Genomic DNA, 15,763 nt, shown 5'->3' with positions numbered 1-15,763 from the left:
CAACCACCATGCCATCCAGAAAAAAAGGAGTTTTTTAAATTCTTTTTCTAAGCGCTTGTCAACGCCCCCCCCCCCCCCCCATCAGAGCTTAAAATGAACAATCTAATCTGAATCCTTAATTCATGGCAGCAGAAGCCCTCTCCTCTGGTGCTTCAATAATGGATCCTCACATGACAGTTTAGAAGCTTTATTGCCCTTTACTTCCGAGGCCTAGGCAATAATTACAGCGTTGGTAGATTGCTTTTTACTATTCTCTCCAAGACGACAGGATGGCAAAAACAACATTAATGGTGCTTCTACTGTTTAAAAGGGTCTTTGTGTGTAGTTCGGGGACTGTTTCACATAGTGTAGTCTGTATCTGGTTTATACACCCCCAAAAGCACCTTTAAATCCCGCCAGATAAAAGATACGCTAACACAAGGCCTTGCCCCCCCTTCCAACATACTGTACCCTGACATATTTCTATAGAAATGGCTTTCCTTATACACATATCTTAGTGAGGAAAGCTATAAAGTGTGCTGTATGACACAAGAGTGGCTTTGCAAAAAGTGGGCTTCCTGGCCCCTTTGACCTTGCGTGTGTAAAAATCAGCTTATATCTTACACAGCATCCTATATTTCTTAGAACATATATAGTAAAATAAGAATAATCTAACAGTATACCTCATTTTAATTTGACGTAATTTCCATCTGATACAAAATAATTTCAGATGGCTGTATCACATCGTAATCAGGGTTTACTATGTATAGTATATATATAAATATATTAAAAGGGATGTTATACCATCAACATTTCCCTAAAATTTAACATCTTACCCTCCTGCTGGTAAACTGAACCACCCAGCCTCTTCTCTCCCCAGTAGCTCTGCGCATGCTGTATGCAAGCAAGCTTTTTTACCTTTTAAAACAGAGATGTGCTGCCGGCTCTCACCGTCAGGGTAGTTGTTAATCTCAATATCTTCCCCATCTTTTAATTCCACCTTATCATAGCCGTACCAGCCAAGGAGCTCGTTCATAGTGTTCTCTGCGAAACTCTGCAAGAGAGGAACCGCCAATATATTATTGCAATTAATAACAATTTGTGAAGAAGAGATTAATTATTCTATTTGTTCTGAAGCATGAACTGCAAGCCCTGCCCCTCCTCCTCTAGACTCACATTCATCTTTCAAGTCACGTAGAATAAACTGAATGTATATAAATCTCTGGATGAAACACACAATTAAATACACTGGCACTCACTGGAATTGAGAGAACAAAAATACATTTAAAGTATATGAACCATTTAAAATAAGGAACCACTGATTTATCTTTCTTAAAACATTTCTGTGACGTCACCATGATATGAATCTTCTAATGACAAGTGGCTGTGTGGCTTTGAAGAGGGGGGGAGTGTGGGGCAGATATATTGTTGATTAACCAATGCCGTTTGTCCTACGAATCCACAGAAAATAATTACAGTCAGAACAATTGCACCGAAAAGCAAATACCATTTTATTACACAACAATCATTTCAACAATTAGTTAATTATAAAAATACACAATTAAGACGTAACACTTGGAAAAGGGCTTGCAATTTCAGTTTAGCATTTCACATTTCATATAGCTTTTGCATTTCTTTCATTTAACCATTGTTCAAACAAGTTTACAGCCCAGTTGCATTTTACAGTGTATCTGAGTATATCTCGAAAACCAATCACTGGCAATGATATTTATGTATTCATCTGTTTTAGGTTCGGCAAAACGATCAATAACTTTACTCTCCGTTCCTGGTTCACAATCCTTTGTTTCGTGCATTTTATTTTTCTAATGCCACTTTCATCTGAAACATAGTCCTCGCTATTTACAACAGACACTTGTCTGTGTATGATTTCAAACTCATACCCAGAGGAACTCAGGACATCATTCCCACATTATGAGAGACAAACATTTAACTGTTTGAATTAAGCATAACAAAAGAGCAAAAACCAAATCCAGTTACCAAATTCAGAGTTCTCACCAGGTATTTTTTACAACGTAGTGGTGGGAGGAGCAGAGTAGTAGTTTCTGCATGTGAGTTATATTGTATTATTTGTAGTTAAAATAATATAGGCTACTTATTGATTACTAAAGAAAAACCTATACTAATAACGTGCATCATCTCACATTTTAAATATTCTAATAAACTTTACTGTGATCATGTGATTGTGGAGTTTTGCTTTTGTTGTCGTTGTTCTGATGGTTGTTGCACCATTAAAAGACGTAACTTATACTTGATCACACATGTGCTTGCAAGAATAAGTGGAAAACCCATTTGTCACTGTTGTTCCATAGTTAAGGAATATACAACATAAACGTTTTTTTCCACTTATCGCAGTAAAACTCGACATGTACTGTGTCCCCCATTTTATATTTTAAACCCTACATACTATATGAAAATCTATCTATGTGGAACTTTGGATTTTTTCTAAAGACCTTGAAATAAAAAAGTTTGAATATCTCAAAACTGTTTGGAATACACATTACTGTTCTTCGTCTGCAAATTTAACTCGTTAAATTTGCAGACGACATAAAAATAGGAGGAGTGGCAAACACTGTTGAAGCAGCAATGGTCATTCAAAATGATCTAGACAGCATTCAGAATTGGGCAGACACATGGCAAATGAAATTTAATAGAGAAAAGTGTAAAGTATTGCATGCGGGCAATAAAAATGTGCATTATAAATATCATATGGGAGATAGTGAAATTGAAGAAGGGAACTACTAAAAAGACCTAGGAGTTTATGTTGACTCAGAAATGTCTTCATCTAGACAATGTGGGGAAGCTATAAAAAAGGCTAACAAGATGCTCGGATATATTGTGAGAAGTGTTGAATTTAAATCAAGGGAAGTAATGTTAAAACTCTACAATGCATTAGTAAGACCTCACCTAGAATATTGTGTTCAGTTCTGGTCACCTCGTTACAAAAAGGATATTGCTGCTCTAGAAAGAGTGCAAAGAAGAGCAACCAGAATTATCCCAGGTTTAAAAGGCATGTCGTATGCAGACAGGCTAAAAGAATTGAATCTATTCAGTCTTGAACAAAGAAGACTACGCAGCGATCTGATTCAAACATTCAAAATCCTAAAAGGTATAGACAATGTCAACCCGGGGGACTTCTTTGACTTGAAAAAAGAAAAAGTACCAGGGGTCATAAATGGAGATTAGATAAAGGGGCATTCAGAACAGAAAATAGGAGGCACTTTTTTACACAGAGAACTGTGAGGGTCTGGAACCAACTCCCCAGTAATGTTGTTGAAGCTGACACCCTGGGATCCTTCAAGAAGCTGCTTGATGAGATTCTGGGATCAATAAGCTACTAACAACCAAACGAGCAAGATGGGCTGAATGGCCTCCTCTCGTTTGTAAACTTTCTTATGTTCTTATCTAAACAATGTATTTATTTAACCCAGCTTGTTAGGTTACGTTCCTGCTAGCCGCTCGCCATGTCACCACAAGCGAAACGTTTTCCCTTGTGGCTCAACTATTTTTCCCGAATTTTGCCACGGTGGCGAAGGCTTTGAAAAATGTACTTGTGCAAGACTGCCAGCACATTCAACGTGTGCTGGTAGATGAATCAATACAGACCGTTTGGTTTGATTTCATTTTGCCCAATGAAAGCCCTTTAGCTTGATCACGTAACATATGCATGCCACAAACGTTGTGTTTGGCGGGAGGACAGAGGCTCTAATTAGAAACAGTCAGCGGACTGCGCTGCTTGTAAAAAACAAACAAAACAAAAAAAAACACATGGCATCCAAACGGAAAAAAATGTTATAAAACAAATTGTACAGACCAATTACCAGAATCATGTTCCAAAAGATGTAGCCCAGGGAATACCAACCATGTACACACAACTGAAATATGACTGTGATACTAGTCACAGAGAGGTGAAGCAGTCATGGTTTCAAACATACCCTCTGGTCCCAAAAGAATATTTTCACATACGGCAAGCCAGAAACACACAGCTTCAAGCACTGTCTACTGGCACAATGTTGCTTTACCGTTCTGCAGTGGAAAGAAAACCGTGTCACAGTCAAAATAATGTAAAGGATTATGCAGTACATGAATCTCTCTGCAGACTTATTCAGAATTTAGGAAATCTGTAATGACGTTTTTTCACGTGGGACTAAGTTTGGCATTTATTAAATGGGAATCAGAGTTATAGTGCAATTTAAATATAATATGTATGTGTATTGTAAATGGTAGGGTCTGGCATTTAAATATCTACATGTTTTCAAATAAAATACACGTCTTTTTGCCTTGCTGAAACAGTATGTTTAACTTGTTTAAGGTATTGTTAAGTGGCTTAAGTTTTTCCACTGTGTTTGTGTTGGTTGTTACAGAGCTGTGTATCACGGGCCCACCCAGTATCCAGTCTCATCCGTCAAAAGGGGGGGAATGTGCTAATAAAGTTCAGTGAAGTTCAATCTCGTCTCCGTGTCGCTTACATTACACGCACCAAACTAAAGAACATGCTGTCACAACCAAACCATTGAAGAGTATTGAGAGCTGAAACAAGTATTTCAAGCAAACCAATTTCTCAGATACAGGAATAATCAACAATGTTTCACAGGATTATTATAATTTTTTGGCCGTTACGCAAACTGAAAATACAGCTTAACGACCTGAAAACAGCGTCATTTTTCCAGGTAGCAACGTAACGGCCCGTTACGCTCAACAGCACTGGCAAGAACTCTGCAATTAACAATCAATTGAATCTCATTATTGAACAAGTATCAATTTGGAAGAAATGGCTTAAGTGGCATAAACAACTAAAAACGTTGGATCAGTAAAAAAATAACGGCACTCAAAAGCAAATTAGTTTTACTGATTCAACATTTATTGTTGTTTATCCCTTACTTAATGTCCCCAATGTGGTAATGTGGACTACAAATCTGTAACACTGATTTCCAAGTAATATATACAGAATTACAAACAAAATAGCTAGAAGTATTCTTAAAATGTTTGAAAAATTGAAATGGAGATCTGAATAACATAAATGTGCTGTAGTTTGTAATACTGAGAAAACAAGACAAGCTTTCACCTTTCTAAGCCACATTATTTGACTGCACTAAAAGACCTGGGTTTGTGGGTAAAACTGACTGCTTAATGTGCCACAGTTTGCAACACCAGTGCAGTAGAAATGCCTTGTTTACTAACAGATGACCTAAAGTAATGAAATGGTAATTCAGCAAATCCGTGACAGTCAATCTGAATGGGGACAGCCAAGACTGCTACAACATTCAATGTGATACCTAAATTGTGAATCATTCTGCATTGTAAATGGATATCATTTGGGGTGTCACTGCACTCATTATAAGAGATGACTGATTCAGGGGTTTCAGATTCAATGGGGTTAATGGACTATAAATATCCTATCCTCAGTAGTTATAAAATTGATAATAATTTGGGGTGTCACTGCTCTTGCTAGACAACTTGCTCATTTAAACCATATATTTGAATAAGGGCCAATTAGCTATTAAGGGATACAAAGATTTGTTCAAACAGGCAACAAATGTCCCACCCCCAAGCATCACAAGCCAGCAGGGGTGGTTGAGTATTGTTTAAAAATAACTGAATATGGTGCAGTTCTTTCTAGTAATCTCTTACAAGCAATAAAGATAATACTAGATTATTGAAAAATGAATGATATGTAAGTCAAACATCTTTTTACTCCTGGATTTAAATATTTGCACTGCATGTCACAGTACTGACGCACCATTACCATAGACAGGCTCGTAAACTCAGGTACCATGTAAGAACTCATGAGAACCAGGAATACTGTCTGAAAGGCAAGCATTCAAATGAAAAAGGACAGTAAGTCAAGGACTCGATATTTCATTGGTTAAACACAAACTGAATGTGTTTGGAACAATACACTATTGGCAAAAAAAAAAAATGCTACAGTTCCCATAGCTGCAAAACATATTAGTATAGGATTATGCCATTATTGTAATGTACTGTAGCATTGTTTTATGTGGGTAGTAATTGAGGCTTGTTCCAAACTCAGCTCAAACCAGAATATTATAAAATAGATGGCTTCCAGCTCTTGGAGAGCTCTTCTCCTTCCAAGGCACTGATTTACAAAGTAATTTCCTGTTACTGTCTCTGAAAATGACAACATTTGGCCCAAACAGAAATCCCAGAGGGCTTCAATTTAGTAAGTGTGACAGACAAACTGCTTAAAGATACAGAAACACTTCATAAAAGCATGTTACTTACCACGATGAATATTTGGCACAGAGCAGAAACTAGCACAAAACGTGTATCTTAACAAAAATATTACCAATTTTGTCTAGCAATGATGTTTAGCAGGACATTTTTTTTTTTTCAAAACTCATGGATTGTTTGTAGTTTAGCTATACATTTGTCACTGGAATTGTTATGAGAATAAAGAGAATTTTAAAATGTAATTTAATTGTAAAATATTACCTTTACAACATATGTTGGAACCCCCAACCCTTACCTGAATGAGATCTGTTGCCCTATTTATTCACATGGTGGTGTAAGATGTCAGCGCTGATAAAGCAAGCCTCATTTGTCGACATTGTTGCAATTATGTCAACAGGAAAAATACATAGGCCATCAGCATTGTTAAAAATGTAAGTAAAATGCTGACATGTTTTTGGAGAAATTGTGATTCTAGCGACCATTCACATAACAAATTTTGACAAAATATGAATCTATAGAATTGGATGTTGGATTCCGTTAAAACATGTTTTTTAAAAAATACGTAGGGGTACAGTATATAACTATAGAAACAATCTGCAGCAGCATCTCTCTGAATTAACATTTTCAGTTTGGATTCCCATAGACACCTCAACTTCCCTCATTATTTGCAAGTTTGAAGGGCCAGACTTGCAGGAAAAGGGGATTCAAACTTTCAAAGGACTTGTGATAAAGAAAGCCTAAAGAAGTCTCAGGAGTGACCTCAAATGGCTGATAAATAGTTTCCTGTAATGTAACACTGGTCTCATTCCTGACAAACAGCTCCAGGGCAATGCCAATAAAAAGTACACAATAACCTTCATCACACTCCATGTTTAATCACCAGCCAGGGTGAAGTCTGCTGTGACCTGTCTGCTGTATTTCAATGAGTAAAAAGTACAGGTCCATCAATATCAGATAAACAAAAGGGGTGCTGCTGCATCTTTCAATTCAAATCAAACACCTGACTCCAGAGCCGTCTTTATCCCACATTAATAAACTCAGAACCAATACCAGACAGTGAATGACCGCAGAGCATGCAGATACGACAAGATTTTTAAAAGCTAAATAAATCTGTTATTTAAATGTATAAAATAGGAAACAAAAGACAGTGTTTACCGAGCTCTAATTGCAATAAAACCCAGAATCAGCCTTGGTGGTTGGACTAGTTAGTATGATAAGGGTATAATCTTACGAACACAGTCAACTACTATAACAGTCCCTTACTTTGAAACATAAAAAACATTTTTTTGGATCATAAAAACATGAATTTCCTCCACAGCCAGCATTTCTAATTGCTACCTTATGCACCCCAGTTTTCATGGCACTCGATTGATAGAGAAGTGTGTCTTTGCTGGTGAGGCACTATGGAGAACACCAGTGGCCTCAGTGTAATTCATCAGCTGGTCCAGGATGGGCACTCTGGAATCAACCATCAGAGCATTTCGGGAGAGATCTGGAAAAGCCTTTGGTCTGATAACCAGGGCTATGATGTGGAGTACTGTATGTTCTAATCGACCTGGCATTGCAGTAGTCTATGTGCCAGGAAGGAACTAAGCAAGCAACCCAAATTTGGGACTTGTAAAACATGATTTAAAGAGAAAACTTATGTCTTAGATATCGATTTGATACTAGAGGAAGATCATTTTTGTACCTGCATAGTGTTTTACATATATATTTTTATTTCCATCTGCTATTGGTGAACATTATTGAACAACTCCAAACTTCAATGAAATATTTATGAATATATCTTTCCTGCATCTGAGAATGACCTCTTAAGAACTGAATGCATTAAAAAAAACGTTTCATATTTACAGGATAGACGGTGTGTGCTGACAAATTTCATAAACCAGTCTGTGTATACTGTAGATATGTCTAGGCAATATGACATGCTTTGTATCTTATTTTAATTTCAGTAAATGATGCTACTTTAAAATAAACTGGTTGGGGTCCTGTTCACAGCCATTGTCATCACTGGCTGCATGTTGTTGCTCTTACACGTTAGAAAATAACTAGTCTAATATGAAAAACTCTGAAACACTAAATGGCATTATCATATGCACAAGTAATCCTATGAGAAACATCTACCTGTTTCCCCAGTTGTAATATTATTTGTCAAATGTCAAGTTCAGTGGAGCTATTTGGCAACAAAGCACCACTAAGTTCAACATTTCAAAAGCTTTACAAAAGAAAGAATTCAATTTGACTATGCATGGAATCTACTGACTTCTTAGAAACAAATACAACAAAATATTCATACTCCTGTACAAGTTACAGGAGTGGGCCAACTACATCTAACTATAGTATGATATGGCATAATGCAGTAAATTATAGTGCTTTGGCCACTATTATGCTTTTATTGGATCTTATGACGTAGCTAAGGGTGCTGAATAACAGTGAACCAATGTTTCTTGGAAAAGTAACGATGCATCACCCATAGTAAGGGCACAATGGCCAACGTTTCCTATTAGACTGTCCCAAGAGGAACTTTACAAACCAATTGATACATTCATCATTTCTTTCATAAGACTTCTCTTTACATATGTATACATATTCATTATAGTTTGAAACCAACCCTCAGATATCTTCTGCCCGCTTTACAATGATGTAATTAAAAAAGAATAAGTAGCTATCTGAAAGAGAAAAGAAACACTTGGAAATATGGAAGCTACGAAGGTCATTATGGATAAAATACAAAAGTTTTTTTTTTTTTTTTTTTACAGAAATGCAATCTGGAAAAGTATGCAGACTCAAGCATTTCTTTTATTCTCTTTTGCACGAATAGCACTACACTGTATCAAATTCAGATTTGTTACCCTGTCACTTACAGAAGACAGGAGATTACAAAAAAGGAAACATAATCGCCTAGGTAATACAAACAGCAAACAGTACTAGCTCTCAGTCATCTAGCTGCTGAACGGACAGCGACAGCCGTGCCAATGTTACATTTTCAACCCGCACATACCAACAGATTGTCTTTTGTGCTCTCAATATTGAATAAATATAGGGCTTCATCAGACTGCTGAATCTAACCAGGAAAGCCCTTGACAATCAAGCCAATTTTATGGATCATTCCAAAAAAAAAAAAAGCTTCTGTTATGTTTTAAACCCAGAAAAACTTGAAACAGTAAATCAGTGGCCTTTTTGTTACACTTTAAGAAGAGAGGGGGAAAAATCACTACAGCAATCACTTTCTTTCTGCAAAGCAGGGAGAAGCAATCTGACCCATTATGGGCTGAAATCTGAGTAGGTCACTGTACACCATGATAAAATTCCCTAATCCAGAGCCAAGTTTCCCTGAGGGGGCCCTCCTCCTACTCCCAACACTTTCCAAGCTGACTTTTCCATTCCCCCCCTCCCTCCCCTACATCTCTTTCATTTCCCCTACCTTAAGCCTTGATATCTGATCTGCCGCAAAAGCTCAGGTTTCAGTTTTTACAGCTTAGGCTGCCTATTGCTGTATACATTCCTTTCTCTGTGCCTTACCCTGATTACTTACCGCGGCTTATTTTACACTGGTCCAGATGAAAGCAGTTCAGATGAAGGAAACACAGCCAGACTGTTTAGTTTTTCTAGATACGATCCCTCACAAGGGCACAGTGTGTTCTTTTTTAAATAAGAAAAAAAAATCAATACTATTTTTTTGTATACAGTGCTTTACCTTTTAAATAAGACTCCAGTTAGGAGCTGGTTTGTTACAATTTGTTCAAGTCCACAAGCAATACAGTACTGCACTATTTTGCAATGCTACAGATGAATCCCTTTCCTGTTTCTTCAAGGCTCAGGCCTCAGACTGTGGAGCAGAAGCAGACACTGGACTATGATGCAGTATCCCTTCTGGGAGGATGCTTAAATCTCAATGGGGTGGGGTGGGGGCTATGTGGGCAGTCTTCTAACTGTGAAATACTACACTTTACTAGGCATCTACTTTGTGGCAACCAGTTCAAATCGTTATACTGCTTTGCTGAAATGCTTTAGATATTTTCTATCCTTCCAAGTGGTATAGGATGATCTTACTGTTTAGTTTCTATCACTAGAATGACATGTGTCAAAGCCCATTCCTCTTGCCTGATGTTTTCCCCAGGTAGCTGCGTTTTCAAAAATTTACAAATCAACCACCAATTATGACTTTTGACAGCTCTGCAAAACAGCTTGCAAAGATGTGTGATTTTCTATTTTTAAATGCAAGTTGAACAATTCATAATAAATACCTGCCTTCACTGAGTTAAGAAATACCGCACTGCACTATTGCATGAAGCTATAATATTTCTGATGTGTCCTTACAGTACTATAATGAAGGCTGCAAAACAGGAAAGAGTAGTCAAGGAGTCTTCCATTATAATTACTTATGTTTTTAAAGACCGCCCACTTCTCAGTTAAAGATAGAAGGCCCTTTAAAAGATATACTGCATTATAGTTACACATAGGATAATAATAATAATGTAACAAAATAACAATCAAATGCAACAGAAATGTCAAAAGTACCGCATTTGGAAGTCATACTGTACTCCTTTGGTGGTGGGAAAATCACTGTCGTTTTGCCACAGCACTGCGATGTACTTTTTGTCACATGGAGAAGACAAACGTCAATCCTTCTAGAACGGCAGGACAAGATATATAATCTTGGTGGCTAACGTTTACAACTGTACCTTAAAAAAGTCGACATCTCTGTCAGTGAGCAGGATATTTAAATATTTTCCTAGGGTTAATTCCATGTACTTTTTTCATTATTATCATTATTATTATTTATTTTTTTTGCATTAATGAAAGATTGTGTAATCCCCCCCTTTAGACAACGCTGATTTTGTTTCTTTCAGGCAGCTCAGACAAACATCTGTTACAGAAAAACAACTGTCTCCCAAACCGCGGAGTGTGCCTGCAGCCAAAGTAAACAAAACAAACCCAACAGATCCAGCACAGTCAGCCTTTATACCCAAGCAGGATAACATTTCACATGTTTTGATTAAAATTAGTTAATTTGTAATTCTAGACCTCGTGGATGCGAAAGGCTGTAGCGTACACAAATTAAGCGCTTTATCACTTATGAACGTTTACTGGTATTTAGTACATTAAAGCAAAAGCATTTATTTTAGTATTATTTTACCACAATATATAATCGTCTAGTATTATGCTGTACTTTATTGACCTTTTGTTGTGGTGTAGTGTTTTGTCCCCATTAGAATTACTTTATGCTGTCTTTTGAAAAAATTACAGAGCCGGAATGCAGTCAGTCTATATTTCAAGCGCCTCTTAGGTACCGTATTTGTTTCTGTATACAATTAAATTAGGATATAGTTGCTGTTATACCACTGTATACCTTTGCTGTTATATCACTGTATACCTTTTTTCATCTATAGTAATATTTTACAAATGTAATCTTTCATCACACATGGCCAATAAATACTACATTTTACATACGCCAAAAAAACCCCCCCAAAAAACACAAGTCTATAATGCTGCCTATTTATTTTCTAAAATGTCCTCAGTCCTTGCCAACCCCGGCAATTTTAAATAATGCAACCCACGTGATACTGGAAAACAAAAACTGAACGCTAAATGCACTGACTAAACTGTATAGTTGCTGCTACTCCCTGGTCACTTTAAAGCAGAATAGTAACAGTGAAAAGATAGAACTTACTGTATATAAAATAAAGAAATGACAGATTTGGGATGTTATGGTGCAAGTAATTTGTAAACAGAATATGCATTTTTTAAGAAACAAGACGCATCCAAAAATAAGCTTCTCTTAACAGCTAAACAAAACAGCAGCAGTCTAATTTCACAACACCACAGCTGTATTTTCTAAATAAACTGTCACAATACATCCACTCACATCCATTACGCTGTCCTAGCCTCAGACGTCTTGTTATTAAACAGTAGCTATTCAGTTAATACGCTCTGTAACACCCGTGCACAAAGCCTCCACTTTATCGACGTAACTTCGGCCACTGGATCTTAATAATAACGATTACAAAAAAGAACATAACTTGAATACCACTGCAATATGCCGTATACATTTGCACTCTGCGAAACAATGTGCTCTTGTCCAGAGCGTTCACTCCAAAAGCAGCACATCTGGCGTGCCAGTCTGAGCCTACAGCAATACTGCTCGAGCGCTGCACGATTGGCATCGCTTCACTTCTCTGCACGACAGCTTTTACACCAGTCACTGCTGTAAAGGGGGGGCGGGTAGGAGAACTTTGCATCCCCCCCACCCACTCTAAGATTTTTGACATTGGCGCTTATTACTGGCATAATGCATGATCTGTGAACTCCAAAGCAAGGCATGGAAAGAAAAAAAAACTAAAAGAAGTGAGATTTAAGCAGTTGCATATTCTCTACAGGCTGTCGCATAACTTCTAATTTTTGAGAATTTAATATTAGATTAGCAAAGGCTACTAGCAAAATGAGAGAAATACAGCAATTAGATACATCTTCTCTTAAGTTGTAAAGTGAGTACTATACTTTGTATTTGTGAATTTCAAAACACGACTATGAGGTTTTGCAATAGGGGACCCTGTATAAACAACCACTTTCCTAAATAACAGAGATGGACAGGTCTGCTGAGAAAAATGCCTTTAAAAAAGGAATCAAAGTTCGTCAATTATCCAGATTGCAGACTCTGAATTCGTCTCTGTTTTCAACAACACAGGAGGCGGAGCTGAGACCCGCTCAGTGCATCCACGAAAATGACAATGAGCTCTTTTTCCGATTTCTTGATTTTCAGAATTGGAAAAAAATCAAACATAAAACAGAGAAAGTCAACCCTACCTTCATTTCGTCGTTTATTTCTCTTTTCACTGGGTGAGCCAGTTTTCTGCTTCTTTTATTTTCAGGGGGTCTACCTTCTTTCTCCATCTCTGCCATTTTTTCTATTATTTCTGTCAATGTGTGCGATAAATACTGCCCGAAATGGGCTGGAGCTGTTTTTTTTTCTCTAGAGGTGAAGCACAAGAGTTGTCATTCGCGGGGATAGCCTGGGTGAAGCTGGCGATGCCAACGAAGGTTCCTGATGCCCACTACAGTCAGCCATCTTCTGTCTTTTTTTCTGTGTGTACGTTAGTTTGTGTGAGCTCTTTCTGTGCAGCAGCTGAGGGGTTTCGTACAAACCCAGACAGATGGGAGGGGCTTGTGCTGTAACCCAATATGAAGCGCTGATACCAGGAAGGCTATTTCCTCCCAATTCAACTCTGATTAATTTCCATTTTGACACCATGTGCGCTAAAGATTGCTTCACAGTTTGTGTGAATGGAGCTAATCCACCAAATGCAAACCACTCCCCCATGTCCTTCCATCATACCCTTCTCCATGGCCAAAAGGGCACACACAGGCATTTTAGTGGTACCCAGTTTTCCAGAGTTAACAAATATGTAAAGCAAAAAATGTACATGTTTCTATCAGCTTCCATGTTCTGTTTAGAAATTTCTTCTTTCTAGAGTATTTCGGCTTCTATCTCAACAATTCTTCAGCTGGTAAACTGAGATTTCAGCTGTGATTCTTAGAATGCAATGAATTCTGGACAAAGAGACTTCTTCACCCATGATTTTTGCAATTGCCAGCTACCTATTGCAAAAGGTCAATTGCACGAAGATGGGGAGACAAGGCAAATGACTTTAGAACAAGGAAGAACATCCTACAGCAGCCATGGACCACCAATATGATGCATCTTAGATGCTGTGTGTCAGTGTAGGACAGCTAAAAAATATATTATGTGTTGACAAATACAGCACTTCCAGTCCGAAGTAAAAAAAAATAACAATAATAATAATGTTTTGTAGAATGCATTTAAGTCTGCATAATATTGTACATGCGATTTAAGGGATATGTTCCTAATAAATGTAATTTGGAAATTAATGTAAAAAAATCAAGCCTGCCAGTTTACAATCCAGTATATTATTGCAGTGTCATGGTGCAGCTCTCAAAAAGTAGTTCTCACTCAAAACAACTGCCTTCAGGTTGCCCGAGTAAAGGGCCCCTGAGGGAAGAGAGAGGCCCACGAACCTCCCCAGTCAAAGGCTATCGAGAATCAGCCAGAATAAACTTCTGAAGGGCTCACGTAAGGCAAAGTCATTCGATAGTTGAAACAACCTGGAGCAAATAAAAAAAAAAGTTGACAGTGTGCTGTACTTGCAGTACAAAACAGTTCAGCATTCAGCCTGCAACCAGATCCTAAACTGTCAATTCGAAACACTCAATCATAAATTAGAGGTAAAACTACCAAGTCAAGTGGGCCTTTATCAGTGTTATGTGATCATGGGACTTCTGTCTAGTTGATTTTGTTTCTTAATAGTTTTGTCTCTTGAACATATGTCCTAAATGAATGACGGGCTCTTTGCCCATTTCAATTAATTTAGCCAAGGACCAAGGAATCGGCATTGTAGGAAAATGCTGATTCCTTGGTATAAATGGAGCTAATGTGGAGCATGTTTTTATCTGCCACTTGGCGTATCCCTAGTGTTAGGGAGGATAGTGGAGGCAGCTATACATATGTTTTCAGTGTACTGTATCTAAAGAACCACTAGTCCAATTGTGATAGAATTTGCCAAGGTCCTTCTTTAGTTATGAAGTGTATAATAATATGTGGGTGTTTTCACTGTCTATAATAGTTACATATTTGAAAATGTTACAGTATCATGAAAAACATTATGAAATCATTGTAATGCTAAGCAAATGCTTTGAAGTATATGCATTGTATAAGCTTGGTCAACTGATGGTATAGCTACACATGTATGCTTGAAAAAAGGCTCCTACCAACTGCTTCCCTGTTGACCTGAATATTCCTACCCTGCAGCGGATAAGCAGAATAGATAACCAGGGAATTAAAGTGCTCAGGAAATAATTGTTTGTAAAACAAAAACAGAAATGTAACATACTGACATAAGATATCTATTTATCTCGCCATCACACTAGATTCACTTCCTATGCAGCTTGTGTTAGGTAGCCTATTAAGGATTCATTCCTTTGTCTACTAGAAGAGCAGTTGAGTCTGTTTTGTCACTCCATTGTCCTACACCTAAAAAGAAACACAGATGTCCAGAGTATGCACTCTAGTGCTTTTTAACAGGGGAGACACAGCTGCCCCTTATACAGATACATAAGCACTCTGGCTTAGGTGACCATATGACTCTGTGTTCACCGGGACAGTTTAGGGTTTTCAACTCACAAACCAATGCATTCTGGTAAGCATAGACCTGCTTCTCTTAAAGGAAAGAGATAAGTGAATGGTACCCGAGACAGGTAAAACGTACCAGAATGCCTTGGATTGTGAGCTGAAAAGCCTGAACTGTTCCAAACCATCCCGGTGAACACAGAGCCATATGGTCATCTCAACTCTGGCAGGTCTCCACCGGCATAGCTTCTGCCCTACCTTAACATATATTGTTTTAAAGAATCCACTATTGATAGCCCTTGTCTCCTTGCTACAACTGCTTACTTAGCAAACTGTTCCAAAAGCCTACCACCCTGACAGCTTTCTGCAGCCTTTTTATATGCCTTGCAGGTGGAACTAAATTGATTATTGTCCAATCCGTTTCTTTCA

General features: G+C 37.7%; 1 protein-coding gene across 8 annotated transcripts in view; it reads right to left on the bottom strand.

The window, feature by feature from the left end:
- LOC117411408 (sine oculis-binding protein homolog) overlaps nt 1–15,763 on the bottom strand; it is a 92,268-nt gene that overhangs the window by 74,587 nt on the left and 1,918 nt on the right. For 2 of the 8 annotated variants that reach the window (XM_059025667.1, XM_059025669.1), the window contains exon 2: nt 898–1,033. In XM_059025667.1, coding sequence (XP_058881650.1) covers nt 898–1,015 — 118 coding nt within the window. In that variant the 5' untranslated portion in view covers nt 1,016–1,033. Of the gene's footprint in view, nt 1–897; nt 1,034–9,724; nt 10,581–12,058; nt 12,324–12,996; nt 13,383–15,763 lie in introns of those variants that run through there. The other 6 variants (XM_034018887.2, XM_034018890.2, XM_034018886.3 and 3 more) reach the window with 6 other exon arrangements.

The sequence above is a fragment of the Acipenser ruthenus genome, chromosome 6 (assembly GCF_902713425.1).
Source record: "Acipenser ruthenus chromosome 6, fAciRut3.2 maternal haplotype, whole genome shotgun sequence".
Taxonomy (NCBI): domain Eukaryota; kingdom Metazoa; phylum Chordata; class Actinopteri; order Acipenseriformes; family Acipenseridae; genus Acipenser; species Acipenser ruthenus.
Note: the sequence above shows the minus strand (reverse complement) of the source record. Positions and strands in the feature narration are given on the sequence as shown.